The following is a 13,918-nucleotide window of genomic DNA, read 5'->3' on the forward strand; positions in this document are numbered from 1 at the left end:
ATCACGAATTTTGCATGAGTTAAGAGGAGATTTTGAAGTTATCAAGAAGCTAAGCCATGGATTTAAGCAACAACTTACCAAAGATGATGATTTTGATGGAAGAACCTTCTTGAAAATGCCCAAGATCTCGAATTTTTTTGAGAGAAAGGATGAGTTGTTGTTGTGAGTGTTTAAGAGAGAAATTTTTGAATGTGTGTGTGTGTGTTTTCTATCTTCTCGGCCGAAGATAAGAAGAGAGGGGGGAAAGAGAGAGGGTGAGGTGATGTGCATGGATACCCTCCATGCAATAGTGAGGTGTCTCATGCACATAATTCACTTCATTTCTTTTTCTTTTTTTTTATTTGCATATATATATATATATATATATATATATATATATATATGTATGTATATATGTATGAATGTGTATATATATATATATATATATGGGTCGATTTTGTTGGGATTTAAAAGGGAAGAATGGGTTTTCTTGGGCCATTCATAGCTTTGTTCGAATTTCATAGGCCCATAATTACTTTTCAGCCCATTGGACTTCTTTGGATGATTCACGACCCAATTGTATAAAAGAATGGGTTTATGGTCCATGAATGCTAATTGAATCTATTATGGCCCAATAAGGCCCATTAAGGTAAACCAATTCATTTTGGATCCATTATGGCCCAAAATGTTAAGTTTCATGAAAGTAGGTTCAATTAGAGCCCATTTAAGGGTTCTAAGCCCAAAATAGTCAAATTGGAAACTTATTGGTCCATTAGGCCCAATAAGGAAATCCTAGTCCATAATGGACTTAAACCGGGATTTTCAGGGTTTCCAATCTTTCGTTGACCATTTGAAGTGTTTGTATAGAGTTTTTGATGTAATTTTGTTGTCATTGAATAAACATCATGCATGCTTCCAGATTTTGTTTACGATTTTGTCCTTGTTAATATTTACAAAAGCATAGAATTTCCTGGTTGTGACAAAAACAATGATTTGGTGGTATTTTATATTCAATTGCCAATTTTCAACAAGAATCGATTTTCAGCAAGAAAAAAAAATACATACCTGATGACGTCGACTGTCGGACGAAGAACGAAGAAGATATGCGGCGGGGAAGGACCTTGCGCCGGCGATCCGGTGGCGACGACGAGGTAAGAATCGATGGGTAGGAGGTATGCCGCGGTTTTTTTTGGAGTGGGAGGATCCGGTTTGTTTTTAGGTTTAGGTTTGAAGAGGTGGGAAGAGGTAAAACAAGTGCTTCCCCAAACAGCACACGGGCATAGGTTTTCAGCTCTGAAGACTTCCGAAAAACAAACTGCCGCGGGACAAAAAATATTGCGCGTGTGCTGCGCCGCGCAACAATAAGTGTTTTGAAGAGGTTTTTTTATAAAAAAAAACAAACACCACCTTAGTAACTGTGGTATCAAGACTATGCAAATCAATAATTCTCTCGAAATTGAACTTATGCTCAACCACTTCAATCTCGTCCATAGTCATCACAAAAGAAATGACATTAATTGTTTGGTTGATCATTATTATCAACAAAGGCAAAAGTGAAGGTAAATATTATAGTTTGGGGACATTTGTTAAACTGTATTCCAACTAGATCGATTGATCTTCCATTAGTTTTTTTTCCTGGTTTGTTTGAACTATGAAGAAAAATTGAAGCATTTGTTTTTTAAATGTGAAGTGATGACTAGAATTTATAATGATATTGCACATTGGAAAGATCTGGATATACCCTCTTATAATTTGGTTGTGAACATTTATGAGTAGGGGATTCACAACGTTTGACAAGCACGAAAAAATGGTAGTGGAAGCGACAATGACCACTATAATATGGTTGTTATGGCGCTCTCGGACTTCAAATATATTTGGTAACTATAAACATAAACGAGAGATAATTTATGACATAATAGTTGAGTCTTCTTATTAGGTTGGACGAAGTACTTCCTAGATGAAATTTTTGGGTTTGACCAGGGAGGATTTGAGTGTTATGCGGGTTGAATCTTTAGAGATATAAAGAGAAAAAGAAAAGGAAGGTTTCAGCTTTGATGACCAAAAGAGAGAATGAAACAAGAAGAAAAGTGGACGAAGTGAAGGTTAAGTGGATTGGCTAGAGGCGGCATGGGTGATGGGTGGGAACACTATTTCATCCTCATTGAGACTGAGGGTAGCGGAGGGTTTGGAGGTAACCACTCCGTCCACTCTTATTGGTTCATGTATAAGAATTATAAAAATGTCATAAAGTAGCTTTCTTGGTTACAAAACCAAATACTTGTTAGGCCTTGTGGTATACATACCACGAAACGATTCGTGGTCCAGGTGGCCACGAGAAAACTTCGTGCACACCACCCCGACATTCTGTGGTCGGGCGTGGTCGTTGTTCTTCGTGTTCCCGACGACGAATGTAAACGGAATCGATGATTGGATGCTCATTTTTTGACCGTTGATCGGTCTTTTGGCCCTTTTTTTCAAACTCAATTCAATACACAAATAAATAAACCATCTATTTTCACCAAAACACACCTTCATTCTCTCACAAAACCTTCATTCTCTAAAACCACAAAACACAAACACATGGATTCCACAAAACACATGGAATTCTTAAAAACTTTTGACTCGGATGACGACGTAGAATTCGTCGAGACATTCTTCAACGTTGCGCAACACATTCACGACGAAGAAAGTTCGAATGTTGCTCGTACAAGGGCGGTCGTCAATCGTGATCGCCAAGCCGCACACGACTTATTGGTACGTGATTACTTTGCCGATAATTGTCTTTATAATGACGACTCGTTCGAACGTCGTTTCCGTCTGAATAAGGATATATTTTTACGTATTAGTAATGCTTTAGAATCTCGTTATGATTTTTTCAAACAAAAACCCGATGCTAGAGGAAGAATGGGTTTTAGTAGTATACAAAAATGTGCGACTGCTCTTAGGTATTTGGGATACAGTATAACATTTGATGCATCTGACGAATACTTGAAAGTATCCGAGAGGACCATAGTTGAATGTGTAGACTATTTTTCTGCATGTGTGTATGAGGTTTTTCACGAACAATATTTGCGCAAACCAACTCAACGTGATATTGAGAGATTATATTCGACTCATGAAGAGAGGCATGGATTTACGAGTATGCTTGGCAGTCTAGATTGTACGCATGTGGCTTGGGAAAAATGTCCAAATGCATGGCGTGGTGTCGTGGTCAGTTCACTCGAGGAGATATAGGTGAACCAACTATCATCCTAGAAGTTGTTGCATCTCAAGATTTCTGGATATGGCATGTCTTTTTTGGAGTAGCGGGGTCTAACAACGACCTTAATGTTCTTGGCCAGTCTCCACATTTCAACGATATTTGGACCGGCAAGCACCTGATATGACGTTCACGGTGAACGAGCACGCGTACAAATACGGTTACTGCCTTGGTGATGGGATATACCCGGATTATTCTATATTGATGAAGGCATACTCGGTTCCTCGAAGTGAAAAGGCAAAGTTGTTTACAAAAAAAAACAGGAATCGGCGAGAAAGGATATCAAGAAGGCATTTGGAGTCCTTAAGCAGACATGACATGTAGTGAAATATGCTACCCGACTCCGGGATAAAGAAATAATTAAACGAATGGTCCTAGCATGTATTATAATGCATAATATGATTATTGAAGATGAAGGTCGAGCGATTTGCACGTATGATCCGAACGACGTTGTCGTTCCAATTGAGGAGTTCGTACCCGGAACGAATGCGTTTTTAGAGCGAGTTGTTGAAATTTATAACAGTGAAACGTGTTTCAATCTTCGAGAAGATGTTGCGGAACATTTGTACCAACGTAGCATGAACGATGATTAGGTTTTTTATATGTATGTTTGTTTGTTTTTTTAATTAATGTAATGTTTTTTTTCTAGATTAACTAAGTAATGTAGTTTGAAGTTGTAATTTTATTTTTATAATTAATGAAAAACTAGTTTAAAAAAAATGAATGTATTTTAATTATAAAAAATGTAATTTTATTGTATTTTTGAATTAAAAAAAATAAAAATAATGATGTGGAGTGGTATGTTAGTGGTAGGTATCTCATGTTAGTGGTAGGAGAATGTGGTGCTGATGTGGTACCCACCACATATGTGGTACCCACCACATATGTGGTATATGATTGGTATAACGAATGACCTTATTATTTTGTAATGTTCTCTTTTTCTAACATTGGACATTGCAAGCATGGTAATAAAATTTATGGTAATAGAATTTAAAATTAAAAAGAACTTTATTAATAAATGAAACTTTATAACTAAATCCAATTTAGATCTAAAAAAACTGATAACTAAATGAACCACTTTTGGGGTCATATCCACCCAGGTATAAAATTTATTTTATAAAAAAATAAAAAAATAAAAAAATAAAAAAATAAAAAAAACTTCATAACACTACCATGATATGTCCTTCCAACCTCTTTGTATAAAATATGATGCGGTATGCAAGAAATGTGTTGTATACCTAAAAATGATTGGAAATTTTTTTGTTTCCAGTTAGTTTAATTAATATGATGTAATTTTCTATTTATTTTAATAATATTTAATATAGAATTAATTTTTAATTATATATAAGTTTATGCCATTTTAATTTTTATCTATCTTATTAACTATTTTTTGTCAAACTTTATTGTTTTATTAGCTAGTTAGGCTAAATGATATGATAGATAACAATGCCTCTAAAAAAAACAATGTCTCTAAAATTTGGTGCCAATAGAGGTCACATAGGATTCAAACATTCAATGTCTTTTTATGCATATATAGTGGTGTTGTGTGTATCAACATTTGCAAATTTTTGTTTGTATCTCTTAACTTTAATAGTTGTACATCAAGATATGGAGCGCTATTGTCGCTCAAACTTGAGTTGCAAATATTTACCTATGAACTATGCCTGCAATGGGGTTGATGTTTGCCGCCGGTATCCATTTCGTCGACACTTTATAGTCTTGCCTAGACAGAAATAAGTTTTTTTAACCTAAAAATTAGTTTTTCATGTTAAAGTCAAAAGACAACCTAAATACATGTTTTTAATATTCCTATTATTCCTTGAACACTTGCATGTTATGTTATGACTTATGAGTTGTTATTTATACCCAATCTTGTACTTAAATATGTGATGTGAAATGTAATACAACTCATTTATAATTTATGAATAAAATTAAAAATTATGAAAATGGGAGGCAACCACTTTCCATGCATTTGGTTTCATGGGCGGCGAGCGTGTGGAATCCACAATTAGTTCCCGGCGCCCGCGTCTTCCTTTAATCGTTTTTCTCATGGCTTTTCTTGTTTCAGTTTCCCTTCAAAACCGGATGAATTTATGGGAATTTCTCATATCCAACGAATAGGCTCATTAATTTAAGTATTATAGAATATAGATTTAAAAGTCATAATTTTTTGTTTCCATGTAATTCTTATAGTTGACGTAAGGATCAAAGGCAGACTTTCCATTATTCAGTGGAACCCAGTAGAATGCCAGAAATCTGAGATATTCAAAAAATACAATATGTACATATTAGATTTTATTTCCATTATCCAGATCCGCCTCTAATTAGATAAATATTGAAATGTGAAATGTAAAAAATACATGAAACCAGGTTCAGCATTTTCACATTGTCATTGTGAGTCACACAGTCACGCCTGGGCATAGCGTAAATTGAGCAAAGCCGACACTAATTGCGGCATATATATAAATCAGTCTGCTAATTAATCTTAATAATTCTAACGTAATCAAATGCGTGTCGGTACATAATTTCTACATAATTACATCACCTCTTCTGTTCTGTCTTATCATTTTCTTTCTTTATTAATAAAAATAAGTTTTTCCTCCTCATTTCCACTCACAAACGGACTCGTGAATCTAATACAAATTTTGTGTTTTTAAGTTTTACATATCCTCCTTTATATTACGACATGTTTTCACATTTGAAGTTTTTTTTTTTGGTTAAAAAAAACATTCAGTTTGTATTTAAATATTAAACATTGGACACCATAAGTTTACCAAAAAGAATATTACCAGTCATTAACACAACTCGAATATGAATGTGTTCGGTAAAATTAGCTAGAAGTTGGAAGCTTAGTTTTTATTTGTATATTAATGATTGACAAAAATAACTGAAAACTTTTAAAACAAATAAAATTACTTATCGAAAACAAGTTATTGGTTTAAAAAAGGATAATAAAGTCGATTTGTAAAATTATAAAAGAGCATTTGTTTAAATGCTCATTGAAATAGCTTTTGGAAAATTGCTTCCCAAACTTGCCCTATATAACCGAGTCTTGAAATTTAGTGTTAATATGGGTTTAATATCCCAGAATATATATATATATATATATATATATATATATATATATATATATATATATATATATATATATATATATATATATATAAAAGTTCAATAGAGAACCATAATTATTGGTTGTTTAAGGAACCAAATCTTTTTTTCAATTTCTAGAGCTTATTCTTTATCGAAAAAAAATCTAAAAATATCTAAATTCATATATTAACATTGTGAATGTGAAAAATATTTTTCGGATTCACCGTGTGAATCCGTATTCACATTGTGAATTTTCAAAGATTCACATTGTGAATTTGACGTAAAAAAAAATCGAATCTGATATCATTGGAAAATGGATAAAAAGTTATGAATTTCTGTATTTTTAGTTTTTTTTTTGATAAAAAATAAATTCTAAAAGTTGAAAAAAAGATTGGTTCATTGGTTAATTATGGTTCTCTATTGAACCTCACCCTATATATATATATATATATATATATATATATATATATATATATATATATATATATATATATATATATATATATATATATATATATATATATATATATATATATATATATATATACACCCCGGTATATGAAAGGCAAAAAGAAATAACCAGTCAAATAAAAATATTATAACGCCATAATCTTGACTTCCATAAAAAAGGATTTGTATATGTTGACATAATTTTTTTTTTTTTTTGGTACATGTTAACAAATACTACAGTGTAAACAGGATATATCTGAAGTATTTAATTGTCATGCATTATTTATTTTAATTATAAAGGAATGGAAGTCATAAACATAATTGTGATTATTAATTGCCATAAACTCTATAACATGTAACAATAATAAATTAGGTAAGCTATGAATGTGAACATGTTATGTACATACGTATGCAATGGTATAATGTTTACAAGTTGCGACTACTTATAAGATTGGAAGGTTATACATTTAATACTTTAATTATATCTTTCATATGTAAAGCTATTAGTTATTTAGAAAATAAAGCAGTTAGCCTTTTAATACACAATTAAGTTGGAATTTCTATTATTAAATTACCTTAACATGTAAAACTAATACGATTGATTATTAATTATAGAGGTGGCAAAGTATACTAATCCGATAAGTTAACATATCAAAACTCAAAAGAACCAAAACAACTTTATATGGATTAATCAATTTTTTAAATGGAAAAATCAACTTCTTATCCAGTCAAAATACAAATATTTTTTTTTTCTTATTCTTTTGAAGTTATAAATAATTAATATGCTTAACATTTTAATAAAATTTATTATTTCAATACTGTAGTTTTTTTTTAATATATTCGTTTTACAAGTTTTATGTACCATTATTGGAGATTAATTTGACCCTTTTGCATACTAAAGTGATCAAATTATCATTTATAATCAATTAGAATTCCATAGAAAGTAAGGTAATGATACTTTTCTAAGTTTGAATGGTGTTAAAGTTCCATGGAAAGAAATAAAATTATCAGTAAAATTAAAATTCAAAGTATTGTGGTGTTGGCTTTTTGGGTACAAGTCATAAACGTTTAGTTTAGTTTCATACCTGAGTTGAATCGTTCTAGAAACTTGAACATTCTGGGAACCTCTTACTCGAGGCTCGCCACTCACAACTCACTCACTCGGTCAGGCTTACATGGGCAATGACGGCTACGGCTACCCACTATTTTCACATTCATACCATTATTCTGCACATTTTTCACTTTATCCCCTTTTTAATTACTACTTTCCCTTTTTCGTCCCCACACGCATCCCACTTGTCTTCAAACTTCAACTCTCCAGTTCCGTGTCTAATAAGTAACTAAAGTCGCTTTCGTCATTCACACACTTTGGTCAAACTAAAATAAGTCAACACTTGCCACCTATAAATACCATCTCCCACAATCAACTCTTCACTCCATTCATTCTTTCACATTTCCATTCGCTTCCAAAACTCTACTTTTCGGCTCCATACTTTTACATTAATACCCCTCATCAACTTTTCTCATAATCCCATTTCGAGGGTTAATTTGTAATTAACTAAAACCGATATACTATGGTGTGTTTACCGATGAAGAGATCAAGAGATCAGGATGCACTAACAAGCATGGCGAACTACTTGATGATTCTATCGAAGGGAACCACAAGCACTGAATCTTACGATGTTAATACAGTTAACAAAGTCTTTGAATGCAAGACATGTAATCGTCAGTTCCCATCTTTTCAAGCACTTGGTGGACATAGGGCTAGCCATAAGAAGCCAAGGCTAGATGGCGATATGACAGATCATCATGACGCCATTGTTTTGGGTAAGCCGAAAGCACATAAGTGTTCGATTTGTGGGCTTGAGTTTGCCATCGGACAAGCGTTGGGCGGACATATGAGGCGGCATAGGGCGGCTACGACGACTGAGAATCACTCTCCTCTGCCGCTAGATCTGTCGCCGGCGCCGATGGTAAAGAAGGTGAATCTTAGAAGGGTTTTTAGTTTGGATTTGAACTTGACACCATTAGAGAATGATTCTGGGTTTAGGGTTGATGATGAGAAGGTGACTCCGATCACGGTTGACTTCTTCTTATGATGTATTATTGTTGAGATATTATCTTTTTTTGACTTGCGGATTTTAGAATAGGAATTTTATTTTATTTTTTATTTTATGGGGGAGAGGTTTTTTCTTATATAATTATTAAAATGTATTTATACACGAATACACACGATCATTACCATATGATTTATTTTTAGATTTTGTTATTACATGGATATTAAATACATCATTTTTTAGTGAAGAAATGATTGAAATGTTTATATATATTACCTTGTAAAAAGAAATTACCATACCTTATAAGTTATAAGTTAAATTAACATAATAATAACAATAATCCCATACTTTTAAAAATATTGACTTTAACTCTTGCATCTTTAACAAAACAAAAGAATAACAATAATCCCACACGTTTAAAAATATTGACTTTAACTCTTGCATCTTCAACAAAACAGACAAAAGAACAAGGGAAGATACAAGATTTAGAGGTTGGAAGAATATATAAGCCGAAAATCAAGCCGTAAAGAAGGAAGGAGTTTTCCAATCAAGCCGAAAATCAAGCCGTGACATGTATAACATTTAATGTTCATTTAATGATATACAGGATTTAGAGGCTGGAAGAATATATAAGCCGAAAATCAAGCCGTGACATGTGTAACATTTAATGATATTTTTGTAAACTAATATGACATATGTCATCATTTAATTGGGTAGGAGGATTTGTAGGAAGAAAAGTAGGAGGATATTTAAGTTTTCCAATGCAAAGAGAAATTAAATATCCTCCTATGGTATGGATATTTATTTTTGAGATAAGGAGAATTAAAGATATTCTTAATATAAATTATTTCTGTATATTTTAAATATAACATCGATATAATTATAAAATTTTCTGTTCGGGTAAACCTTATATACTTAATAAAATACCAAACAAAAGATGAACTATATAATATGAATCGTCAATTTCCCGAACTAGAAGTCTAAACCCATACTGGGTGCATAACTACACTCCCGTTCTTTTTCATTTCCACAGTTCCTTATTTAATAGTTACTACTCCACATAAATATATTAAGCGTGGGAGTTTAAACTAACGAATATTATTCTGGATAATAAATAAGGTTTGTGCCTTTGTGGACTTTTTTTAAAATTATTTTCCACATTAGCTGCACAACGTGTTAAAATTTTTCATTCGATTTTCATTGAGATTTTATAATTTCTAACATTTTGTTCCATTTGAAAAGACAAAATTATAAGAATGGTCCCTGTGGTATGTCAAAACTAGCAACTTTGGTCCAAAATGGGTTTGGCTTGCAAAGATGGTCCAATAGTTTCGTTTGTTGCGATTTTAGTCCAAAAATTTTAAAACTTTTTATAATGACTGATTTGCCCTTGGTATTTCCCCTTTTTAATTTTTTTATTACATAAATCAAAAAAAGAAAAAGAAAAAAAATCTCTCTCTCTCTCTCTCTCTCTCTCTCTCTCTCTCTCTCTCTCTCTCTCTCTCTCTCTCTCTCTCTCTCTCTCTCTCTCTCTCTCGTCATCACCTAGAACATTACCCAAGAACATTACAATGGAAAATACCCTAAAAATCCGAATTATCAAAAGATAATAATGCAGAAATTTTATTTGGATTCTTGAATCGATCTAGATGGATAGAAGGGAAAGGGCTTTTTGTGCCCGTGTTCGATGTTTGATTGGGTGATATGAACGCGAATGAACCACAGTAGACACGAAGGAAACAAGAATGAAATCAAACATTAGCCTCCGATTGATGACCGATCGTGAAGAAGATGAAGCGCCTCCGGCGCATGACGGGACCGGAGAAAATGAAGAATCGTAAGAAATCTTAAGTAACATTTTGATTGAGGGGTGTGGTTCGACGGCGGATGGCGATTCGCAAGGGGAAGGGAAGAAGGCTCGCATGCGGCTAATCCCGGTGCTCCTGGGTCGATTGATAGTGACGAGGGAGATCGTCAGTGGGTATAACGTGGTCGTCGACTATGGAACAGGTGAGGGAACGGGATGGGTAGGGCAGTAGTGAGGGTCGATGGGGCCGAAGAGAAGGAAAGGGAAGGCAGTGAAGCTTCTCTCTTCCTATTCTGATAACAAGGTTCCGGTTGAGCTAGGAGAGCAGCAACATCGGCGCAGGTGGTGTGTTTGGCAGTGGAGCTCGACGGGAAGAAGAGCAGGTGCGATGGGGAGTGTTCGACGTTGGTTTTTGCTCGACAATCACATGTACTCTTCTTTTTACTTTGACTGTAAATCCATGGGGTTTAGTCAATAGATTTAGGTTAAGATGAGTGTTTGTTGATTGATTCTTGACAGAAATGGATAAATGGAATGGATGAGTGAGGTTAATCTTTTACAGGAAATCGATGGGTGTATGTTTGTTTTGCTTGACAGAATCGATGGGGTGTAAATCACTAGGTTTAGGTTTGTGTTTTGGTTGCTTGAAATTGCCATGGAAAGAAGATGAAGCAATAACAAGGAGTGGTTGTATTTCTCATTTGCAGGTATACATGAAAAGAACAAGAATACTCTTGTGTTCTTGGCTGGGAACGAATGGAGAAGGGAAGAACAAGGATATATGTTGATTGTATTGGTTTATTAGAGAGAGAGAGAGAGAGAGAGATTTTATTTTTGTTTTATTTTTAATTGTTGTAATAAAAGAAAAATGGAAAATAAAATAATAAGGGGCAAATCCGTCATTATAAAAAAGTTCATAGGAAATTGGATTAAAATCGCAACAAAACGAAACTATTGGACCATCCTTGCGATCCAAACCCCTTTTGGACCAAAGTTGCTAGTTTTGACATACCACAGGGACCATTCTTGCAATTTTGTCATTTGAAAAACACGGAGACGGATTGTAAGTGTATCCCCGTTATATGAGTGTACGGTGTTTTATAAATAGTTTTTATACTTAGTTGAAAATATTTGTTTGTAATTGTGGATATCAAAAATCAAAACTCGTTTTCTTATAAAATTTAAAGTTCAAAGGGCAAGAAAACAACATAAGCCTTCCGGAACATACATAGCGAGCCATTCGGGCTGATGAGGTGGCAGGCTGGCGGCTCACCATATTAATTTGTGAACACCATCATAATGCAATGTGGTGGTTTGTGATGTGGTTGAATGGTCATCACCAAGGTTCTAAATAACGTAAGGCGTGGCTTGGCGGCAAGGTAAAAGTTAAGCCATGACAAGCCTTGGCGAGCCATGGCGTTTTTCAAGACGTGACTATTTTATACATATTAAAAAAGATAAATCATATAATTATTGATTTTTATCAAGTATATCAAGTTTTTAGAAGTGGTATGTTAGTATTTAATATAAAAAGTTAACAAAAACTCAATTATTTTAGGCCCGATAAAAAAATCAAAAAAAAAAACAAAAAAAACTCGCGCCTTGAAAAAAACTCGCGCCATATCGCGATAAGGCGCGCCTTGACACGTTATTTGGACGTCACGCTTAACAAACCCGCCTTGGACGTTTTCGTAACGGCTACACCACGCCTCGCGCCATGGCACGCCTTGAGGCACGTCATGTCGCGTTTTTTAGAACCATGGTCATCACCATAATTGAACACAACCATCATTTTCTTTCTCTCTATATCTATCTTAACCGTTTAATTAATTAAAAAAATTATTTAAGTAATGAAAAAAAATACAAAAAATGTGGTGTGGTGAGTATATCAAACTATGTGGTGATGAGATAGTGGTGACATGACACCCTTAGACGGGTATAGGATGAACTTAATATTTGGTTCACTGACACATTTAAAAGCCTATGTCTAACCCTTGTGATGAGATCCTAAAACCGGAGGGCGTCACATTTTCTCATTTTGCCACATTGCCACATAAGCGACACATCAACATTTACTATAAAATGTGGTTTCATGTCACACCCAATGAGTGGTGCCACATTCATTTAAAACCATTAATACTTGTCAAAATTTTGAAGACTTGAATTAATGAATGCTATTAAAAAATTAATTTGGAGCAAAATAACAATTTTAAAATATTAAATCCATCAATATAAGTTAAATATAAGTTCTAAACATAAATATTTTAATTAAAAGTGGTAATATTTCTTATTACATAATAACTAATAACAAAATCTAATAATTATTTTCCCGTAAGAAATCTATTCGCCAAAAAAGATATTTGTCGCCGCTGCTTTGCGCGGGCACACATCTAGTATGTATGTATATATATATATATATATATATATATATATATATATATATATATATATATTCATTTGAAATATGACCGTTTAATGGTAATGTAGGTGGAAAGTGCAACAAAGGAGCGTGGCCACAGAGTGCCACATTGCGGTCTCTACCGCATCAAAACCGCAATGAGGGGGCGATATTCCAAGCTGAGGTGGCAAGAGAGTGCACCCTCTGCCACATCCATTCTCCCAGGCCTAATGATTGAGGAGCGGAATTTAACACAGAAGACATATGGTTTAAACAATTGCACATCCAAAATATTATACTATTTTTTTACGATTGACCTCTCATGTGGGCCGTGAGGCGGGTTAACAATGTAGGCCGTTCAGATGGTGCAATTTATTATTTTTTATGATAATCGGATTTTTTGTATGCCCAAATCTTACAATCGAATAAAAGGTTTTGAACAAGATTGATTCATTTATTATTGTAAATCGTAAATAATAAATATAATAAGACCATACTAAACTAGCTTCGTGTTTTTGTTTAGTTGACTTCTGGTTGCTAAACTTTTGGGTTTCAGTTTAAAGATTTAGATCCTATTGTAATTTGATAATTATAGCAATTCTTAGTAATAATTGTTTTATTACGAAAATTTTATAGTTGCGTTTTTCTCAGGTAACATACTAACATACGTCATAAATGTAGGCATGCTTTCGGCCATTCAATTATTCAAATACACCCATTGAAGCCCAAAATAGGCCGGTTCTTACTTGTGAGACCATGCTAAACTTCATTTGTTGGTTCTACTTTCTAAAATGTAAATAGAATAAAGGGTAAATTATACGGAAGGTCCCTATGGTTTAGGGTAATTTGCGTGCTTGGTCCCTAAGAACTTTTTT

The 13,918-nt window shown here is 33.5% G+C and overlaps 1 protein-coding gene and 1 pseudogene across 1 annotated transcript; both read left to right on the plus strand.

The window, feature by feature from the left end:
* The first annotated feature begins 2,559 nt into the window (after positions 1-2,559).
* Positions 2,560-3,213, plus strand: LOC145158567 (uncharacterized). The gene has a single exon (XM_079077449.1). It carries the CDS (start codon positions 2,560-2,562, stop codon positions 3,211-3,213), a length of 654 nt encoding a protein of 217 aa, XP_078933575.1.
* A 5,007-nt stretch (positions 3,214-8,220) lies between these two features.
* Positions 8,221-9,068, plus strand: LOC145161217 (zinc finger protein ZAT11 pseudogene; annotated as a pseudogene).
* The last annotated feature ends 4,850 nt before the right edge of the window (positions 9,069-13,918 follow it).

This window comes from Lactuca virosa, chromosome 2, assembly GCF_052849685.1.
Source record: "Lactuca virosa cultivar CGN04683 chromosome 2, Lactuca_virosa_CGN04683_v6, whole genome shotgun sequence".
Taxonomy (NCBI): Eukaryota; Viridiplantae; Streptophyta; class Magnoliopsida; order Asterales; family Asteraceae; genus Lactuca; species Lactuca virosa.

Excerpts from the sequence above, each read along its gene's own strand:
- LOC145158567 (XM_079077449.1), top strand. The coding sequence starts at position 2,560 with ATGGATTCCACAAAACACATGGAATTCTTAAAAACTTTTGACTCGGAT.